At 40.0% G+C, this 22,572-nt stretch overlaps 1 protein-coding gene across 1 annotated transcript in view; it reads right to left on the bottom strand.

Moving 5' to 3' along the window:
• Positions 1–36: 36 nt before the first annotated feature.
• Positions 37–22,572, bottom strand: part of LOC109463997 — a 34,069-nt gene continuing 11,533 nt past the window's right edge. Inside the window, exons 7-39 of the mRNA XM_019760920.1 lie at positions 18,884–20,234; positions 17,862–18,547; positions 17,160–17,336; positions 16,765–16,881; positions 16,449–16,595; positions 15,884–16,000; positions 15,500–15,610; positions 15,010–15,123; positions 14,368–14,484; positions 13,627–13,740; positions 12,963–13,094; positions 12,214–12,356; positions 11,545–11,727; positions 10,082–10,246; positions 9,331–9,751; positions 8,706–8,849; positions 8,189–8,308; positions 7,660–7,868; positions 7,253–7,340; positions 6,769–6,942; positions 6,364–6,477; positions 5,756–6,013; positions 5,383–5,538; positions 4,803–4,993; positions 4,365–4,545; positions 3,883–4,008; positions 3,232–3,354; positions 2,780–2,899; positions 2,100–2,345; positions 1,301–1,429; positions 763–885; positions 241–369; positions 37–56 (exon numbers count right to left, since the gene is read on the bottom strand). Coding sequence (XP_019616479.1) covers positions 37–56; positions 241–369; positions 763–885; positions 1,301–1,429; positions 2,100–2,345; positions 2,780–2,899; positions 3,232–3,354; positions 3,883–4,008; positions 4,365–4,545; positions 4,803–4,993; positions 5,383–5,538; positions 5,756–6,013; positions 6,364–6,477; positions 6,769–6,942; positions 7,253–7,340; positions 7,660–7,868; positions 8,189–8,308; positions 8,706–8,849; positions 9,331–9,751; positions 10,082–10,246; positions 11,545–11,727; positions 12,214–12,356; positions 12,963–13,094; positions 13,627–13,740; positions 14,368–14,484; positions 15,010–15,123; positions 15,500–15,610; positions 15,884–16,000; positions 16,449–16,595; positions 16,765–16,881; positions 17,160–17,336; positions 17,862–18,547; positions 18,884–20,234 — 6,746 coding nt within the window. The remainder of the gene's footprint in view (positions 57–240; positions 370–762; positions 886–1,300; positions 1,430–2,099; positions 2,346–2,779; positions 2,900–3,231; positions 3,355–3,882; positions 4,009–4,364; positions 4,546–4,802; positions 4,994–5,382; positions 5,539–5,755; positions 6,014–6,363; positions 6,478–6,768; positions 6,943–7,252; positions 7,341–7,659; positions 7,869–8,188; positions 8,309–8,705; positions 8,850–9,330; positions 9,752–10,081; positions 10,247–11,544; positions 11,728–12,213; positions 12,357–12,962; positions 13,095–13,626; positions 13,741–14,367; positions 14,485–15,009; positions 15,124–15,499; positions 15,611–15,883; positions 16,001–16,448; positions 16,596–16,764; positions 16,882–17,159; positions 17,337–17,861; positions 18,548–18,883; positions 20,235–22,572) is intronic.

Below are 22,572 nucleotides of genomic sequence, written 5' to 3'. Positions count from 1 at the left end.
CACTCATTCACATCTGTGGAGAATGAGATATGCCCATCAGTTCCTCCTCACTGATTCTTAAAAAAACGGCCATAGTTTTTATTTTCTTAACAATCCTTTTAACCCTTTTTAACACGGCTTTGTCAATTCATTTTTTTTTGTAATATTACATCTTTTTCTGTCGCTGCCACAACACACAAGCTACATAAGGCATTGAATTATACTCGAGCGACCAATGATGAAAGATTGGTGTGTTCCTACCTGTACAGTGCCTACCGTCTCCTTCGTAACCATTATAACATGTACAACTGTAGCCTCCAATCAGGTTGGTACAGACGGCTTTTGTGTCGATGTCACAGTCAGCTTCTCCCCTTACACATTCATCAATATCTGCGGCAACGAAATGTAATTATATGTACTAGTTTACCAATTAACCAACAAATCATCTCTGTTGTATCATTCATAGTAATCAATCTAGCTTCATATGATATGCAGGGTTATCTACATTTTCTTATGTATTACAAAAAATATTGTGCAAAATGGCAGGTGGAACTATGACTCCTTTCTGTTTTTCAATGAAACGTATAAGTAAGCAGTGTCTACTATAAGTATACAAGGTGATCACTAGCGGTATTGCCACATGGGATGTCTTCTTTCATATGAAAGAGAATTATAAGTAATGAAACGATTGCTTAAAAGAATGTAACTGCAATCTACTCAAGATGATGATGATTGTTCACTGTTCATTGTTTTCCTCCATTAAGAGAAATGTAAACTGCTTACCTTCACACTGAATTCCGTTCCCGACAAATCCCGCGTTACACGAACACGTGTAAGATCCCGGAGAGTTTGTGCAGGTTGCCTCCTGAGCACAGTTATCTATAGCACTCACACACTCGTTTATATCTATATTAGACAATTAAAAGAAAAAAAAATGTATATATAATTCACACGGTAGACTGGACACAATAAAGGTAGAACCATCACATTATTCAGGCCGCAGAGACAGTAGGTTGTTTATCGACTAAGCCACGATATTAGGAAGTGGAGCCCATCCCTCTCCTTCCATTGCCTTCAACCTCCCCAGCTAAAGTCGGTACAAATTTTTTTACACCTGGGTGGAGTGACGAAAGTAGTGTAGATCGAAATACCCTTTTCAAGGACACGGCGTCCTGCCAGTAATTGAACCCGTGACCTCTCGATCTCCTGACCGGTAGCCTAGGCTCTTGGCGATTGGCGCCACCACATGGACACAATACAAATATCACAAGTATTCTTTCTTTTAAAAATTTGACTTAAGAGTAAAATCTTTCAAACTTACCAGTGCAAGTGAATGTACCGATCCCTTCATACCCATCTGTACACAGGCAGTTATAAGAGCCCTCCGTATTGGTGCAATCCGCGTTCTCAGTGCAGTTGTTCAGAGCAGCATCTGAACACTCGTCAACATCTGAAGAGGCACCGTCATGTAAATTAGATATCTAAATATTGGTATCAATTTCACTTACCAAAGCATCTTGTCTTCATCACACGATTATTGTATATTGTATAACTAACCAAGTGATATGGCAACACATGATATGCCAACTATATGACTACAGCACTGGTATTTAGTCGAAGCAATAAAGTTGCATATTGGATATTTTTTATTGCAAAAATACTCTCGATATCAACTAATAATGCCCGTTATTCGATGATTCTGGGGTTTTGTAGTCAATGAGCTAAAAAAAAAAGGAAGTTGAAGTTTACTCCTCGATATGCCATCAGGCACTTTAGAAAATAAAGTCTAAGGTAAGGTGAAGTAAGTAAATGTCCTGTTGCCACTAATGGTGAACTGTTCACAAACAAATCTGAAATGGTATAAGATAGAAGGTCTATCGCAATGGCCATATTACATGTATGTATAACAGTGTTTACTAAACAAGGTACATTAGGCAACAACGTTACTGCGCAACATGTGTACAAGTTACAGCGTCTGGTACCTACAGCTATATAACCATAAACATATACCACGAGGCTAACCTACCTTACAAAACACTAATTCAGTCGGGATGAGAATTAAATCATTAGGGAAATCGCACCAGGTGTACCTAAAAGAAAACCCCAAAACCGTAACATACCTTGACATGTGATCCCGTCTCCTTCATATCCACCCCTACACGCACAGCTATAGGACCCAGGGTTATCTGAACAGATCCCCTGCCCCGGGCTACAGTTGTCCAGCAGCTCTTCACATTCATCCACGTTGGTGCACACTGCCCCCTTGCGGCGGTAACCAGAGTTGCAGCTGCAGCTGTAGGAGCCGATGGAGTTGGTACATCTTGCATTTGTGTGGCAGATGTCCGGATCAACACACTCGTCTTTGTCTTTAAAGGATAAGATAGACGAATTGGAGACAACTGGTTAGCAATACTACAGAGATGGTCCTTTATTGCATATTCATTCCCACATGGAGGCCTAAAGCATAGCGGTTATCCAACTCCGACGGAGTCTAAATCTAAATTACCTTTACCTTTAATGTACATCTCACTTTCCTTTTCTTGAAATACTAAGAAAGGGGCGATGTGTGATAGTGTACACAGGGATTATAAAATACCGCCAAAATTAAACTTTAGCGTCAAAATATTTAACATAAGTTACCTTTACTAGCACAATATTCCAACGTTGATCGGCATTCTTATTAAGATTGTCAAAAGGAATAATGTTGGATCATGTCACAACTGGCCTGCTTTCTACCTAAAATTGCATCGTAAGACATTCAGCTTCAGAAGGACAGTAACAACGAGTAGATACAACTTACCCTCACATCTGCGTCCACTGCCTTCATAGCCAGCCTTACATGTGCATGTGTAGGATCCAACAGTGTTGTCACATACTGCATTGCGATCACAGGAGGCACTAGTCGCACATTCATCAACATCTGAAAAGGGATAAAAAGGAAATGATGTATACAATAAATAACATAGTATTCGCTTGTTTCTGTTTCCAACATTTCCAACATTCGAGTTATTCTGACCTTATTAAAGGTCAAAATGAAATAAATTTCTCATATTGAGTGTGTAAAAGGGTTCAGTATTCAACAACCGAGTAAACGTTTTTGCATCCAACGTTTCGGTGACAGTCTGTCACCTTCTTCTAGACAACAATCACTGGTTCTGGATCGTATACAGTCTTTCAACAGTCTCTTGCAAACACAGTCAAATCATGCATCGAGGAAATGTTTTATAGAAAAGTATAAGGTAAAGTAATCACCTGCGCAGTAGGTCCCATTGCCAGTATATCCGGTAGCACAGGTACAGGTAAAGCTTCCCTCTGTGTTGGTGCATGTTGCCTCAACTGCACAATCAGCTGTGCTAATGTCGCACTCATTTATATCTAGAGAAAAAATATACAATTTAATATGGTATTTCTGCCGGTGAAAAACGAATGAAATGTATTTACAGTGAAAACAAAGTTCAGCTCACCACAAAGATCTGGTAAATAGTATTTTTGACCTCATTGTTCTACTGGCTACCAAAGGTGCAATTTCTAAATTGCGATATAATGATATCTCTCAACTCTTTTGATCAGCAAAACATCAACAGTTGGCACACCCTCGGTTCTTAGATCTCATTTATATTTTACTACTGCTATCATTACTATTATTATTACTGTCTCTACCTATATTGTACTATTTATACCTATGTTATCGTAGTTATTACATTTGTTTTTGTTTTATTACTTACCTTTAAGAATTTTGTTAGTGATTATTTGTATTTTTATTAGTTGTATTTCAGATTTATGTATGTTTTTATCTGGACAGGGGGCCTCGAAAAGGCACCGCCTTTTCCCCCTGTCCTGTCCTTGTGGCAAAGTTGAAATAAATAAATAAATAAATAGATAAGATACAACTCCGTAGCTTACCAGTACAGTTGAGGCCATTGCTGTCTAGGGTGTAACCAAGGTCGCAGCCACAGGTGTAGCTGCCCAGGATATTCACACAGTTATGGGGCTGTTCACATTTCTGACCTTGCACACACTCATTGATATCTGCAAAATGAAACAAAACACATAATATTAGAAAGACACTTGCAAACACCATTGCATTTAAGAGTCAACGGATATTTTTTTGGAACGCAAATGGCTAGTGTGGTTGAGCTTTGCGGACGGGGACTACATTTTTGTTTTATCTGGTCTGGTGATAGTCCGTAAAATCATCGACATCACGATATTAGTAATGTGCACATTCACGTTTCTTTGACTTCCTACCGCTTTGTAATGTCCTTGGCCTAAGCTGCTTGACAAAAAAAAAAAGACTCGGCACATTCAACACTCATAAAGACCTAATATAATACAATATGTGTTTATTATACTTAGGAAAAACGTAAAAAGGTGGTCCTACTGACCATAACACTTCTCCCCAGTCCCATCCAGACCATTGGGACATGGTCCGCATTCGAAGCCATGTTTAGGTGCTACCATATCTGTACACGCCGCTCCTGGATAACACGGGTCCTCCTCACATTCATTCTTATCAGTCTCACAGAACTCTCCTGTCCAGGCTTCAGGACACGAGCAAGAAACAACCTGTTTAACAACAACAAGACGAGGTATATATCATACAGAATCTGGTACTTCATGGAGTAACTGATAGGTTCTTCATACACTGTGTTAAATGTACTCTGTACAGTAGAATCGCTGCATATGTTCCACTTGTACTATACTTGTACATGTGTATAAAAATAAAAAGTAAAGATTCTCCTTTACAATAGAAGAAAGGTGAAAGGATAAAGTAAATAATATAAAAAAATGTCTTGACGTGCTAAACTTATTTCAAGACAGACCTGGAACTGTCCCACAGGGTTGATCTCTCCAGTGAAGTCCACAGTGACAAAGTTACAGATTCCACCGTGTTGACAATTGCAGAGTTTCACCATGGGGTAGGTCGACGAAGAGGCTCCTTTGTTGTCTTGGGCAATAATCTCTAGTTGCACTGGTAGTAGGCTTCTGGGAGTCCACCTTAGGATACCGTTAACTAAAAAAAAGTTGGGTTTTTCAGACTTTGTAGTATTAGTGTCTCCCTCATGAAATGATAAGCTTGCTACGTATACCTTTCTGCCACCTCCTGTACACAGCCATTTCCTGTGTCTTAACTTTCGGTCTGCTTTTATCCTGCCTGTCAATCTTACACTCGCCAATATGCTGTCAACTTATATGTATTCCTGACATAAAACAGTTCTTCTGTACACGGAAGTACTACTTTGTAATACGGTAACACAGATGTGGTTTTAAGGAAAAGAAAATACAAAGGGATGCTTCATGATGACATCAAAGCGTTTAGACAGTTTGACAGATCTCCATGAAAACGTCAGAGAGCGACTGAATGAAAAAAAAAAGTTACCACACATCGGACAACATACATACCGGAGTTGATGGTTGCCCCAGGAATGTTGTTGACGTTGCCAATGGAATACCTCAAAGGATTGTCCTCAGGGTCAACAGCAATGACCTGTAGTTCCACCTGCTGTCCAACTATTCCATTGACTGTGGCGTTGGTTGTGATGTTGGGTGGAAAGTTGGCTGCAAGAAAAAAAAACATGATTATGTCACTAGTGAATACGGTGTCTACAAGGATTTCTATTTCTATTCATATTTCTATATCCGTACAAATTATGCTAGTTTTCTTTTACAGTGCAACTGACTAGTGATACATGCATTTGCTTGTATCAAACTTGAAGAAGTCCACTATAAAATTGTAAAAGAATAACCGTATCTAAAAAGTGCACCGTAGACTAACCCAGTGTCTCTGCGTCTGAATCGAAAGTCACAATACTTGATCTGGTTTGTTCTCCCACTTCTGCGTCGTTTGTGCTGAGAAAGTCAAAGAGACATTCTACATTTGTGCCACACAGAACATCAGCCTTGCTTCGTTTTTCGGCGGAGACAGCAGCTAGAAGTTGGTTGAGAAACTTTGGCCTGAAATTTGGTTTGGCAAAGGAAGTTGCGTTTTTCCCATCCTCGTAGGTGAATAGACTTTCGTCTTGTCTGATTTGCCCTGAAAAAATAACACTGCATTATTGTTGTTATTGATATTGTTACAGAAGACACAAAATACTTTCCTTGAAGGCCCTGTATTGAAATGACTCTGCCCACATATACTCAAAAGATAATTTCACACCAACTTTGGTAAAGCTAAAACAAGGGGAGTATGACAGTTCTTTGCGTGGTATGTAACCAAGTGCCTTAGACTGTATTGGATATTGCATGCTGGTATAAAGGTCAACTTAAGATGAAATGTAGTAAAGACTTATTATACTCTGCTGTTTGTTATCTAATACTAGACAATTACCCGTACGCATCAAAAGTGTAAACATACATAATAAATGCCATGACCATGTTTCTTACATGATAATCCCCATGGAAATATTTCTTCCTCTGTTAGATTTCTGTCCTCTGGTGCCTGCAGTACCGTGCCGTTAGGATAGGTGAAGTCGTCCAAAATGTTGTCGTTCCAAACACCTGTGGATGTAATGTAATAGACATAACTGTTCATTACTAACTATACAATTAATTGAGCCCTACATTGATTAGATAGCTTCGTTTCTACTTGTAACTCGTAGGACACAATAAGGTGACCTGTCCTTTTGTCAGTTTGCTGGACCGAAGTTATCAATTTACATTTTTCATTACAAAAACATGCAAATATATTTTGTCTGCTTGTTATGAAATCTTTCTGATAAAAATTGCATCTGCTTTAAAACAGCAGGTCACTGCTTTATATAGATATTTACCAGAAAGTAACCAACATACCCAGCATGCCTCGGGTAGTGTTCTCGAAAGAATCCGGTGCTCCGAACTGTACATTCAGCATGAGTTTCTGGAGCGTGACGGTCACTGTAATTCCCGAAGAGAAGGAGGCGACCACACTGGTCTGGTTCGAGTTGAAATTGTACTGAAGAGTCAGATTGGCAAAACGCTGCGCACCTGCATGAAACACAGAAATTGTTACAGATTGTCATTAACCATCTGATTAGGTTTTGTGGATGGTTTCCATTATCCATCTTGCATTTCTAATGTGTTTGGAACTTTGTTCCTTTCCAAGGTAATTGTTTTCCTTTTTATGATCTTTAGGGGAGCAATTTTACAAGAACTTTTCAAATTGTACCATTTTCAATTAAAATGTGAATTAAAAACATAGCAATAGTAAGAACAACCAAACATGTCATTGGCTTAATGACAAATGGACTACTTTTCTTTCCAATCTAATTCTAATACATCCATCCTCACACCTTACCGTTCTGCTGTAGGTCAGTGATGTTGATGGGCCGTTTATCCACCATTAGTGTCATATTTGTCCGGTCTTTGTTCATACCCATTTCAACCTAAGTGAAAAAAGAATAGTCAGTAAATATTCATGAACGATGAAACGAAGATTAAAACTGTGTATGAATGAATGAATGGTGAATGAATGAATGAATGAATGAGACTTTATTTCCGTGTCGTTAGCGTTTCAACATTTACAAAGAATTGTTGCGTACATGCTCAATGTTTTCGCCAAAAGAAACACCAAAAACAATCTAAGACAGACTTTTCGCAACAAGGCAGCATGACCATAACAAGAATGCTTTCAGTTTTATACCGATCATACTACGTAATAGACCGGGTCCTTCGTAAACCAGTATGAACAAGTATAGGAGTTACCGTCGAGGAGCCATCTTGTTTTGACGCGAATGCCGTGAAGACTGTAGCCTCAGCTGCTCCCTGGGTACCGATCGCTTTCTCTGTGCGCCCCTGCAGCCTGAACTCAACACTGGCCCCACTCGTCTTGACAAGGGTGAACTCTCCTAACCCGTTAAACGTGTAGGCGAGACCGTCTAGTGTCTTCATGTGAGGATCTCCCCACGTTATGGCTAAAAAAGGCAACAGTCATACATCAACATTACCTGGTAAACGTGCTAAAATATCATGTAAAATCCTGTCTGCTTCCTTCCTTGTGAAACAAAGATAATAATAATAATTATAACAATACCACATAAGCAAGAGCAGAGAAAAAATTATGTCTAATTATGTATAGATTCAAAGTTGAAAACATATTAATATAGGAAACGTTCTGGAAAACAGAACAGATTTATGATAAAGAAATATCAATTGTTCTGATTGCTTAAATATTAGCTACCATACACCATCATAAAACTGGTTATAAAAATACAATTGCTCCTGTAAGGCATACCTAAACGTGGTGGCCTGTAGAAAGAACAGCTGTTTGGAGGCCTCTTTTCATAGTACAGGTTACAGAAGTCTTTATCATCAGACAGGCTACAGCACCAGGACTCGGGATTCACGTCAAAGTCTGAAAGAAAACGATTATTTTCAAGTCAACGTATATTGCTCAATTCTATCGAATTCACGTAAAAACAAGAAACAGATTTGAGGGAGTTTAGGCTGATCTAAACGCTGTCCGGCATTGGTGGAAACATATTGCTAATGGAAATTTTGTGACTCGAAATGCCCACGTGGTTTATACTTGCGCACTAGCCAATCACAGTCCCGATGTAATAGATGTCAGCTTTTACCTTTCCTTAATTAGAACTCGTGGTGTCGTTCCTTTGTGCACCAGTGTTGTCATAGATTTATACATCAAATTTGATAGAATCTTGTTGATGCAACAAACAAACAAACAAACAGGAAATCTCCTCAGTGTATTATGCCGTCATTGGAGTTTAGTCAAACAAAATGTTTATAATTACCAGTGTGCAGTTGGGAGAACCGTTGATATCTGTGATGACTTCCAGCCAGGGGTATCTCAGTGTTCAGGGCCAGGAACTTGTAACAACAGTCTACACTGGAACCAGTCGGGCTGGCAAACAGAGGACTGAAGCAAACTTCCTGATCTAAGAATGAAAGCAATTATCATGAAGATGCAGTGATAACCTTCATATATTAAACAGATGCTACACAATACCATAGGCCACTTACCTCCACGAAAACGAAAAAAATGGAAATTTTTTAACATAAAAATTTGAAGATTCAACGAGCATTCAGCCAAACTCTCATTGGTCTAACGACTCTAACCACTAATTACCAAGCTATCATTGACATCGTGTGAACTTCTTATTTTGCGGGTAAGGATATGAACATAACCTAAAAGTCCTCACACAGCATAAACCTATATACCTTGTATAGTTTCCATTCTGTACAGTATATTTTCGACTGTGTTATGCCCAACATCAAACAAATACGTTTAATTTGACAATAGCATAGCGCACTCATTATATTACGAAATCAGTGACTAAGGTCTGAGAGTCTGGTATGCTATGTTTTCCTTTTTCTTCCTTTAAGCAGTACTGAATGTAAAAATAACATTTTATGCACCTTGATTGCCCAGAAGAAATAGGGAGATGTTAAAGGGTGACAATGTAACAGGGGCGAAGCGTTGGTCCTTTAGTGCTTGAAGTAGCGTGCAGGGACACAGGCCTTCTCCTACAATCCACTCTGAAGGGTCTGGCTCTGTCTTGTACCAGTCACGACACAGCTTCTTGTAGTTCGTTTTCCGTGTGGCATCGCTCTCCAACTTAAACGCCCATCGTCCTTTCAGCCCCGTGTTCCCGTTGACTCGGTCGGGTCTGTACGGATCTGCCAGCCGGATGTTTTCGAAGTTGACACCGTTAGCGCTGTTGTACCCGAGAAGAACGTCCTGGGTTTCATTGGTCCACAGCATCTCGTCTTCCTTATAGGTCAGGAAAGCGACGGATTCTGATCCATCGGTGGCCAGGACGGCTTGAAATGTGTTTGGCTAAAAGAAGAAACATGACATTGATCTAATTCTGTGATAGAACATGTTATTGGCTTCGTTGCGTATGCAATTATAACATGAATTTTAAAACATTGATATAGGTGTGCAAGACTTAAAAGCGAACTGACAACTCATATAAGAAGTATCTCTTTAGACGTTTAAATAAAGCTAATGTCTCAGAGAACAAATCAATTTCTTTACTCAAAGACATGCTTTAGTTTAAAATAAAAACAAATATTCGTAACATCTTGGTCAATTTAACCGTTTTTTAATTTGGGCTGTTTTCTATAATTTGCTCAAAATACTATAGACTGCTGGTGCTAGATTTACGTTTTGTTTTGTGTACATTGCCTCGACAGAGGGTACACCGTCCCAGGTCACCACCAGTACCCAGGTGGGCACAAACGTGTCGCTGAAGGACTGGTACATCCTCGTAGTAACCATGTCAAACACTGTCTGTGTGGCATTGTCTACTGAGTTGTCATCAGAATACACCTGGTAGAAAAAGAGAGGATCAGTCATGGTAGGTGAACATACAATAGTTTCCTGTTTTTCAAAAATCTTTTGACTCGCAACAGTTTATATTTATGATAAATGTTGGTCATCTATGATTGATACATGTAGCATGTCTATATAGTTCTATGGTATAGTGATAAATATCTACGTTAACCCTATCCAGACCGGGCTTTTTTGAGCAAGATTTGACGGGGGGGGTCTTTGACCCCCCCCCCTCAGAACTCGCTAACGGTATGTCGTATGACCACCAAATTATCAGAGGATGGTGTACTAGTAAAATCACATTAATGACGTCATTATGACGTCATTAATGTGATTTTATTGGCCAAAACCATCTAGATCGGCTATTCCCTGAAAACTAAATGGTATGCAACATAACTTTACCAAATGTGTTTATGACAGAATACTAAGGTGTACTAAGTCTTATGTTGCCTATAGCAACACCGGTGACTTCATAAAATGACGTCATACATATTTAAGATATCCGCCATCTTGGATCATCAATGTTGAATTTTCAAAAATAGTTTTTTTTTCAGGATAAAGCCTAAAATACATTGTAAACATACTAAAGACCTTCATTTAACCCTTTTTGGGAAAAAGAAATGAAAGTATTGATGAAATTTTAAGGAAAATAACCTGTATATACCTGTTCTAATGATATGGTCCGCCATCTTGGATTTTGGCCAATGACGTCATCAAATTAGCATAAATCATGCATATTTAATGATAAAATTTACATAAGATTACATGGGATGTTATCAATATTAGAAACCATGAGTAACTTGACATAAAACCCATAAAATTCTATTGTTGAAACAAAAATTACTAAATTTAGCAAAAAATGCCTGTCAGAAACCCGTTGCGATGGCAACACAAAAAATCATTATCTTATTCCAATGATAGGAAATTGTTGCCAACAATATTTTAGGAAAAGTCACCAAGTTTGGTCATTCTAGCTCTAGCCGTTCAGATGCTATGTGACATCAAAGTTGGCGCGGGCACTTTTAGCCCCCCCCCCCGTCTAGAAAGGGTTAAACTTAAGTTTGTTAGTGATTTACACGTCCAATATCTTAAGAATATCATAATAATAAGAGTAAGATGAAACGATTATTATTACATCAATACTGCAGACACTACACTTAATCCATTCTTTAAACACACCATAAATAATGCGTAGAGGTGCCGTTTCTTCTCCTACAAGTACCTTTACGCATGCTTTAAGATGTGTTTAAAGATAGACTTTTGTGCAGTGAGAGTTTTTTAAGTTTGTCATTTACCTGATACCAGACTTTCCCCACGTCCGTTGTGAGATCCACATCTCCCCATGACGCTGCTACCATAGGAGGGAATCCTGCCTGTACGGTCTGGTTCCTCCTGAACAGACTGGGGTTCGGGTAGGGTTCTCTCCGCGCACGGGACTGCGCCGTCGGCGGGAATATTATCAACCCGTTATCGGAGAACTGCAAAGAAAGGGATCGAATAATTGCCACAACCTTATGTCAGGACATCCTTATGTCTATATCTATATCCAACTCTATCTAGCTTTCATGTACATGTGTTTTTGTTTTTCTTTGAACTATTCTTTATTCATGTGAAGCTCAAATCTGCCCTCAGGCCGGACGTGTGGAAACAATTTTTCTCTTAATGGAAAGATAAGGCAAGGTCTTCAAAGTTCACATAATTTGCAGTCCTAGTAAATTTATACACATTTTTACATATATTTATTCCTCATTAAGGAACATAGTGACTATTGAACTTTATTTCAATAATTTCTTAAAAAATTTAATCAGATTACCGTAAATACGTTTGAATTATGGAAGAGACACACAAAACTCGCGATAATCATAACAACTTAAAAATCTACTAAACAATTTAGCAAAGGAATTTATACTCAAGGTTCTATAGATCTAAGTGGTGTGAGGCTAGGAGAAGAAAAGTGATCTTACATAAAGGCTGTAGTAGAACTGTCCAAAGAAAGGGAACCCTAGACTGATGTCAATCAGAGACGGTAGAGAAATGTCTTTACGGTCGTCTGTGTCAGGCAGAAACATGTCCCCTTGTTCTTCACCGTAAGGGAAAAGGATGGTTTCTGAAACAAAACACAAATTCTAATATTTATATCACTGATATGGTAACTTACTTTATTAAAAGGCATTTGTCTAACTTTTTAAAGACAGTTTGCCATTTAACATCATTTTTTACACCATGACTATGAATTTGCTGTGATGACTGCTTTTGCCTTCTATCTTTATCAGCAAAATTTTCCGTTTTAACAGGTAAACTGAGATGATTCAAACCCCTTGCCCTAAGATCAATATTAATATTGCTAAGCACCAATTCGCAGCTAATTATGATTGAATGATGTTTATTGCATATTCATGCCCAGATAGGCTAAATGCACATGTGACCATATGTGGTCTAGAGGATATAAAACATTGGCACTGAAACGTTACATTCTAGCACTAAGTACGTTATATATTCCAGGAATACTACAGCCTATTTATCATCTACTGATAAACACCACTTCTTCTTTCTTTTTGAAACGCATAAAAATAACTTTTTATTTTGTCCACAAAATGTTTATTCCTGAATGGTATCAAAATGCAGATGAAGGTGTCCTGCTTTGGCACTTTCTTACATATCTTGTATAATTCTAAAGTCTCAATGTTAATTAGATTATCATAACTTATGTTACCTCTACACACGAGTTTATCATGTGTGAGGCCATTTCCATAGAAACCTTCCCTGCATGTGCAGCTGTAGCTTCCCGGTGAGTTGTTACAGGCTGAGTTCTGATGGCATTTTTCTCGGAGGCACTCATCAACATCTGCAGGCAAACAAATAAAGGAGCATGTCATCGACTGCGCAGATATTTATGCAATTCTTAGATCTTCGTAGTCCTCCGTCGTCGAAGAAGACTGTCAGTGTGCTCATTCACGGGGGATGTGACCTCATATGGCTTTTTTTTATTAACTGTATATTGCAGAAACGATGCACACGACTTTGTTATTTGAAATCAATGTTCATGCCGACCGCTACAACAAGAATGGTAATTATATAGCTATGAAGTATTATATTGCTACAAAGAAAGAAGCGATTTTTTTCAAAGGCGTTAGTAATTTTGGGGCTTAATTGTATATAAAAAAGAAGTTTATTGAGAAATAAATGTACGCACACACACACACACACACACACACGTACGCACGCACGCACAAAACATAAGTTGTTTTTTCATACTTTGCATACTACTGGGGGATTTTCGATGACTCTCTTTGTTGAATGTTGAATTCAATATAACCATACAAAAGTTACCATTGTCCTTGGTTTTGTGTCCACATGGTACAATGTAAATGACTCACCTCTTTCACAGTTAACGCCCTGCCATTCACTTGGACAGTCACACGAATATCTATTAAGTCCATCTATGCAGGTTCCTCCATTTTGGCAGGGATCGGACGCACACTCATCAGTTTCTGTTGGGGCAAAGAACACAAAGTCAAGAAGAGACACCAATTACTTATAAAACAAACAGCTGTGTGAATGTGAATGCTTAGCGAAATAACTACAACATCAATATATAGCAAAATATGGAACACAACAAAGCTGTAACACATTTTAAAAACACATTTTTTTCATTTATGATTGTATCCTACAAAAGTATTCAACAGTTTGTGTCAATAAGGCCATGTTGATTTGATTACATGGATGACATCCACGCGCGCATGAATTTTAGGCCGTTTCCAAAAAAAAAAAGTTTTCAACCATACTGTAAATCGTACAAAACAGTTGAAAATGAGCAAAAATATACCATAAGTTACAAAAAAATTAATAAAAACTATATTAATGTCGTAGAATGCCAAAATCAAACGAAAAAAAAGACGAAATTGTAAAGAAATGAACTTGAAGACTAGATTATTCGCCAAACCATATTCTGTGCCATTTGCTCAACCCTCATGACCACGTAGATTTCATAATGAAAACAACTTTTTTTTTTGCAAAACTTTTTTTCTTATTCGCACGCGCGCATCAGTTTTTTGGGCTCCCGGAGGATGTCATCCATATAATCAAATCAACATTGCCTAATGCAGTATCTATTTTACCGGTGCATTCAAATCCGTCTCCATGGAAACCCTGTTTACAGGTGCAGATGAAAGAGCCGTTTGTGTTTCCACAGTCAGCATGCCGTTGACAAGGATCAGACGTGCACTCATTCATGTCTGTAAAAAACAAGGGGACAAATAACATGACCTTGTCATACATCACTACGGGTGGCATTAGTCTTGAACTTCTGTCCGCTTTTCTTGTAAGAGGCAGTTTATTATAAGTGGAGAGTGAATAAAATAGTAATGACAATTAATTGATCACTTAATTAACTTGATTACTGTACCGTAAATTTTGCCAAATTGGCTATTGAAAAGATTACGATTGTAGTGATTTCTCATCGTGCTCGTCACACTTTGAAGTTATCGTCCTATACCACATTATAAGTTAATAATGTAACTTTCGAATCAAAGAAATATGTAAGACAATATTGCTCCAAATGTCCTGATGTTACAAGATGTATTTGATTATAACAAAGTTCTTTGTACACAGAAGTTCTTTGTAACCAACATTTCTGTGACCTTTTGGAGCTTCCTCAGGGCAGTACTCTACTGTATACTGCTGCAAGGTGGCGCTGCTACAATGCGGAGAATGCAGTCCTGGAGTTTATATCGCGCTTAATGACAGGAAAAATACCTTACCCTCTTCACAGTTGATTCCCTCCCACCCATCCACACAGTCACAGCTGTAGGTGTTGATCCTGTCACTACAGGTCCCATTGTGGAGGCAGGGTGGAGGTTCACAATCGTTGACATCTAGAAAAAAAAAAGAATTCTGAATACTTCTAAATCCAACAGATACTGCTTTATTTCAGCGATATGTATAATCATGGAATTCCTTTAAAAGTTGTTTGCACGTCATATGTTAATAAAACCTTTTTCGTAACTGATAATAATCATGGTCGTTATGTGTCAAAGGTATTTAGATACACTGCTTCTTTACAAAATATCGTGAATTATTTTATGTTCTAAGAAACAAACTACGATATTGCTGATAAAGACATTTCATACTAGTTTGTCCTTAAACTTGAATTTTTATTCGTAGATTAGTTATAGAAGACCTAGTAAAAGTCGCTGTGCATTTGCTTGTCTGTAGGAAACGTTCAAGATATTTGATACCAAAAACACTCACTTATTTCACACCTCTCTCCAGCAAACCCCTCACGACAGGTACAGGTGTACCCATTTATCCTATCCACACACGTTCCACCGATACATGGGCTGGAGCTGCACTCGTTGATTTCTAGATCAAGAAACAAAAAAAAAATGTTAATTTTAGCCATGTGAAAACCTTACATTCAATTTGCTATTATTGATACCAACGGTTCTGAGTCTGACATTAGACAGGTTTTATGAATACTATGTACATTTGTGAACATTCACGAACAGCAACATAGCAGAAATATGATTCAGTCCTTCATTAAACTGCTAATGACCGCATTTTAATGCACTTCACCTTGCATGATCTCAATTATCAAAATGGTCATAATTATTCTTAAAAGGCCTCAATGCAGACCTGTGCAAACCGTGCCAGACCCCACATATCCGTCCAGACACTGACAGGTGTAGCTGCCTGCTGTGTTGGTGCAGTTGGCAAACTCGGAACATGGAGCCGACAAACACTCGTCTTCATCTGGAAAATAAAACGAGTTTTTCATCAGCAATAAAAAATATCCTCATTACTGAAGAAACTTTAGGCTACAGTAAGCAAGCTTTATGGATGCCATCCTCCACAGACTTTAAATCTAATGAGATAAGGCAAAAACAAAAAAGCGGGCCCCAAAAAAACAAGATTCACACGTACATTTTAGAATTTTGACATCATAAACCTTGCTGTGATTGTGCTTAATTTACTGCCAACTATTATAACATCCAATTGTCACTGGAAAAAAAAGCTTTGCATCATTGTACAAATGGTTTTGATTCAGTGGTAACATCACATATAAAAGGAACAAAAGACACTGCCGCATCAAAGTAAAACATTAAATCAGACCCTTGGCTTGTTTCCTCTCTTCATATTTATCTGCCATCCACGTTCCGGCAAGTTTACTGCAGTGTAAGATGATGACGATGTAACAAACCTTCACATGATGTCCTCCCGTCACCAGTATAACCACTGGGACACCGGCACGTGTACGAGCCGTACGGAGAGTTGATGCACCTCGCGTTAGGCACACAGGCTGGCCGGCCCAAGCAATAGTCCAAACCGTCTTCGCATTCATTGATATCTGAGAAGAATATGATTATGTAACGTACGTAACTTGATAAACTGACATAAAGTAAAAGGCATGATGCTTGGCTTCAAATACCTAATATTCAAAGAAATCATACGATTTTACAAACTGGTAAGTTGCTTTAAACTTAAGGTAGTACATGTATATAAATGCACATGCTTACCTCGGCAAAACTGGGAAAGACCAAAAAATCCGTATCCTGTGTTGCAGTCACACTTCTGAATGTCGCCATCAACAAAACAGCTTCCAAACCCACAGAATCGGATACAGGGGGTTATGGCTGAAAATTAAGACCAAAAGATATACCGGTAAGTTAATACCTATGATTTGATTGTTAGCGAAACTGTGCAAACTTTTTCATTATACTGAAACTTTAATGCATGTTCATTCCCGGGGGGATAAATGCACGGATGTACAAAGTACAGTGTACTAGAAAGAAATTACAACAATAATAACAAAGAAAGGCTAACATCAGGTCTAAGGTATACAATGCTAAAAAAAAGATATAAAACACTGCCCGTAAAATCAATTTTTCATGAATTATATATCATTGTATACCTTCACAAGTCAGCAGTGTGCCCTTCCATTCCCCATCGCTGCCACAGGTAAGCGTTGTGGTCCCGTTCGCAGACTGAAATCCCGTCTTGCAGCGGTAAGTGGCCACGGAGCCAGTGGTCGTTGCGGTCAGACTAACCTCAGTATGGGAGGGCAGCAATGGACATCCGCAGTCCGCAACTAAGGAGAAATTTTGAATACACGCGATGTACATGGCGGAACAATTAAACTGTTCTCCAACTCAACCTTCTCTCTGCAGAGACGAGGGCGATATCCACTTTAAATGGCCTTTGCTGGTATTGCACGTGTATGAGTCACGTGTTGTGCGTGACTAAGACAGAGCAGTTCAGTCGCAAACCTTTCTTTGTTGAAAGCAGTTCAGAGGACAAACAAGCCATTCTATCTTAGAATGGATGTTATCTATAAGCTTACAAGGAGAGAAAAATCGTTTTTCCATCTCTGTGACATTAGCTAGGAAAATGTCATATTTTATCCTCCCAACACCTGCTTTGCGAAAACCCAAGATTAACCTATTGACATTATCGTCGGCAACTTGTGCGAAGTGTATCATATTTGCATTGCCAACAAAAATTATTCGAGTTGCTCCATCGCCCCAAATGCATATATATACAAACTCTTTTAATCGTTCACCAATTCAGTCAAATAATCTGATAGTTTGATGCAAAATTGATAAAACAAACATACCAGCTGTTGTAGCCATCGTCCCACTTTCGTCTGGTGAAGTTGAAAGCTGAGTTGTCGTGATATTTATTGACAATGTTGTTGTGGTCGGCTCTGTTGGTTTGACTGTTGTTGTAGTCAGCTCTGTTGTTGTGACTGTTGTCGGCTCCCTTGTTGTGACTGTTGTTGTTGTTGTGACTGTTGTTGTGGTCGGCTCTGTTGTTGTGACTGTTGTTGTGGTCGGCTCTGTTGTTGTGACTGTTGTGGTGGTCGGCTCTGTTGTTGTGACTGTTGTTGTGGTCGGCTCTGTTGTTGTGACTGTTGTTGTGGTCGGATATGTTGTTGTGACTGTTGTGGTCGGCACTGTTGTAACTGTTGTTGTGGTCGGCTCTGTTGTTGTAACTGTTGTTGTGGTCGGCTCTGTTGTTTTAACTGTTGTGGTCGGTTCTGTTGTTGTAACTGTTGTTGTGGTCGGCTCTGTTGTTGTGACTGTTGTTGTGGTCGGCTCTGTTGTTGTGACTGTTGTTGTGGTCGTGTTGAGCAGTGAAGTGGTCAGGTCTGCTGTCGTATTAAATGAAGTGTTCGACTCCAATGTCGTGTTGGATGATACAGTGGTCGTCTTTGTTGTTGCGTCGACTAGACTAAGACTAGTCGTCTCTGTTATAGTGTCAGCCAAATCTTCGTCAATGAGACCGTCACTGTCATCATCTCTGGGAATTCAAATGATGCTTATGTTGATACCACTGAGTCTAGTTTCTGATTGACACTGCAACTCGTCTCAAGACAAGTAATAAGATATTATAGATTTGTGTGTTTAATAACCGATGTTTACCCCGAGCCTATGCTAGTGAAAGGACAATGTGGTTTTCACAAACAGAATCTCCGAAAAGAAAGAAAAAATGGTTCATTGATACGCCATGTTTAATAAGACTGGAAAAGGGCACAGTGTAAAAAACATTATTGATAGATATCGTTAGATGAAAAGATTAGAATTCGAATTTTCAGACAAAATCTGTGATATCAGAAAGGTGAAACACAACCCTTACATTCCGTTCAGTTGCTCCTCGTCCACCAGTAGGTCACAGTCGTTGTCGACGCCGTCGCCGACTATTGGTTCTGTGACGTCACATCCACCTGGCATGTTGGCCAGTCGGAGACCCAGGGGAAAACCGACGGAGTCAGCGCGAGAGAAGCCGTAGTAAATTAGAGAGAATGTGATAGTCGCAGATTCGTGCTTGATCGTGTGTGTTCCCTCAGTGCCGATGTAAAGCTGCGTCGCGGACAGATTAGAGTCAGGGATGGGAGACCAGATCGTGTTGGAAGGTAGCGGGTTGCCGTCATACGTCAGACCGGACGTCTGTGACGTCTTTATGACGATGTTAACGTAGCTTGTGAAGGCCGAGGACAGTGAGTCGACAGTGGAAAAAATGTAGTCGGTGGCAAACTGCTCCACTGGCGGTATGTACATCATAAAGGGATCCCCAGTAGTGTAGTCCGCATTCAGCCCCTTGCTGTACTGGAGTACCATGATCGGCTGAGATGACGTGATGGACTTGTAGGTGCTGGACGAAAAATCCAGCTCCCAGAACTCGCCTGCGTCCAGCGTACGAGGCGATACACCAGTGACGTTGACAGTGGTGCCGTCTCTGGCAGCCACGAGGCGGAAGATGTCCCCTGCTCGACGCCCGGCTAGCGGGACGGTGACGAAGCGACGTCCCCAGGTGTTGACGGGCGGGACGTGCTCGACAAGGTGATCACATGCCGCATACTGGTTTGGTACCTTTGCACACCGCACGCCAGACATGACGGAAACCGGCTTATCGGATACGATGTGGGTACCTGTAAGGTCCGACAGGTTCTGGCCCTCAAACTGTATAGCCTCCAGACGGTCTAGCGAGAACGTGATGCCGCTTCCAGAATAGTGGTACCTGCCATTATGGTAAACGGTACCCTTCAAAGTGACGTTGATCAAGGTGTCGTTTTCAACACCGAAGATGGCGAATTCGGACGGATACTCCCGATACGGAGGAGTGTAGGAAGCTACAAAATACTCTCTGCCGAGAACGTCCACAGGAAGACCCAGGAAACCGTCTGTGGTGCTGTCCCCTTTGTTCACGCCGTACAGGATGATTTCGCGGTCGGCGGTGACGAGGACGCCTTTCTGAGCCCGCTCGTGTCCCCTGAGCATGACGGAAATCGGCAGGGTTATCACCCGCACAGCTGAGTCAGTCACGACCAGCTGCTCCATGTAGTTGGCACCTGGGGCAGTGATGGTGACTATGGCGGGTTCTGAACTCGCGCTGGTGAGGAGCAGCTCGAGTTCGGTTTGGCTGACTCTATAGTTCTGCAGGAAGCCGACCACAAACTCTGTTCCTCTGTTGTCCGGAGGCGTCAGCACTGACAAGAGACAACGTCACATTTTAATTTCAGGTTCAGTTTATTTGTTTTACCGGTAAGGCCACACCAAGTAAATTTTATGGATGACGTCCTTTGGAGACCCTAAATCTAATGCGAGAGGGCGAAAAAAAACAAGAAAGGCCCTAAAAAACAAGATGCCTAGATTAGAAATATACTAAGAGATGACAAATGTAAGGACACAAATTGAATGAGGTGACACAGTGTAACAAGCAAGAAGTCTTTTATTCATCATCAAAACAGCAATAAATCAGGTGGACAAGCAGTTGTCGTCCTGTCCTGTTTTCGCGTTACGGGTTTCACGTCAATCTGACGATTTGTGGCACTGACGTGACTCCTTGGTCATAGTTACAGGAAGTGGAAATTCTTTTTTTTTTTCTAGGCACAGGCCAAAATCAATGCGCGCGCGGACGTCATCCATAAAATTTACTTGGTGTGGCCTAATTACAGCTCAGGCCATTTTGGTCTGCTTTTCAGGTAATCCTGGATACACATAAAAATACACACAAAAAATACACAGTACATAATATTAAACAATTAGTAAAATGCAATATATTCAACATCAACTAAATCAAGTCCTACATCGATGAAGGTTATACATCCAGGTAATACGATACGCCAAAAAGCAGTTACTCAAGCAACTGGATATGATTTTGAAAACGTCAGACGTATCAGGTACTAGTAGTATCCACTAGCTTTCGTCAGTGACTGAAAGACCAGAGGGGAAATGCAGGTTTATAAGCACAAGCTATTGATTGATATGCAAATAAAGTGAAGACAAATTTTTGGAGACCCAGACACCTACACGCTCTTGATAAAGGATCCCACTGACAAATTTAAAGGAAAAATTAGGACAGCCCTCAAGAAATTGCAAACTGAAGGAGTTCTGGATTTCGCTACCTACCTAAAACTCAATCCCACAACGGAACAACTCCCTGCTTTCTACGGTCTTCCCAAAATCCACGAAGTGTCCCTCTACGACCCATAGTCTCCAGTATAGGCTCTGTCACCTATGAGTTAGCAGGTTTTCTAGCCAAGATTTTGGGACCACTAGTGGGGAAATCTCAGCACCATGTACAGAATAGTGCCGACTTTGTCAACAAAATCAAAGAAATTTATGTAGAGGATGATGAAACCATCATTTCGTATGACGTGTGCTCACTTTTCACCTCCATACCACCTAAGGAAGCAGTGTCAGTAGTCAGGGAAGCCTTGGAAGCCGACGATACACTTGCAGATAGAACAAACCTATCCGTTGACCAGGTATGTGAGCTACTAGAACTCTGCTTAGGATGCACATACTTTACCTACAAAGGACAGTTCTACCAACAAATGCACGGCTGTGCTATGGGATCACCAGTTTCACCAATTGTTGTCAACCTGTACATGGAGAAGTTTGAAAACAAAGCCCTCGGCACTTTCAATGACACTATCCCGGCCAACTGGTTTTGATAATGTAGATGACACTTGGTGCAGATTGAAAAAGAGGGTTGCTGCTGATTTATTTGACCACATCAACCAGATAGATGGCAATATCAAGTTCACACAGGAGCCAAGCCATGACAACATGCTCCCTTTCCTAGACACCAAAACTATCGTAAAGGAAGACGGTAACTTTCGTTTATAAGCACAAACTATTGATTGATAGACAACATTATCACTTCAGACAAAGTCAAAACGGACGAACATAGACACCTCCGAGGTGCCCTAGCTAATTGTGGCTACCAAAACTGGACTTTCAACAAAGCGATCAAACCTTCGGATCAGTCTAAGAAAACCCAGAAGTGCAAACCATTGACCAACAAAAACAAGGTCAACATCACTATTCCGTATGCCCAAGGAGTATCTGAGAAACTCCGACGGATCTTCCAAAACTTCAACATAGCCACTAACTTCAAACCTCACTCAACCCTCAGACAAAGACTGGTACACCCTAAGGACCGACCTCACAAAGGTACCAAGGCGAATGTTATTTACAGACTCAAATGTGAGGAGCCCAATTGTAACAACACCTACATCGGAGAGACAAGTCGACCGCTCAAAGTAAGAAACAAAGAACATTATAGTTTGTATTGTCCAAACAGTACCCGTGCAGTCGCAGCCTTTATACGGCTGAATTGATGCAGGGTATCACATAATAATCAATACAAATCACAACAATTACAACAATCAAATAATACACATGATATACATATTTGTTCCACAATTATTTTTTGTGAAACTGTCGCAAGGGTCTGTGCGGCTGCCATTCGGCGCCACAAGGTGACCTCAAAACGACTTTCCCCAATCGAAATTAGGTACCCATTCACACCTGGGTGGA

The sequence above is a fragment of the Branchiostoma belcheri genome, unplaced genomic scaffold (assembly GCF_001625305.1).
Source record: "Branchiostoma belcheri isolate BF01 breed outbred unplaced genomic scaffold, Haploidv18h27 scaffold130, whole genome shotgun sequence".
NCBI lineage: Eukaryota > Metazoa > Chordata > Leptocardii > Amphioxiformes > Branchiostomatidae > Branchiostoma > Branchiostoma belcheri.
Note: the sequence above shows the minus strand (reverse complement) of the source record. Positions and strands in the feature narration are given on the sequence as shown.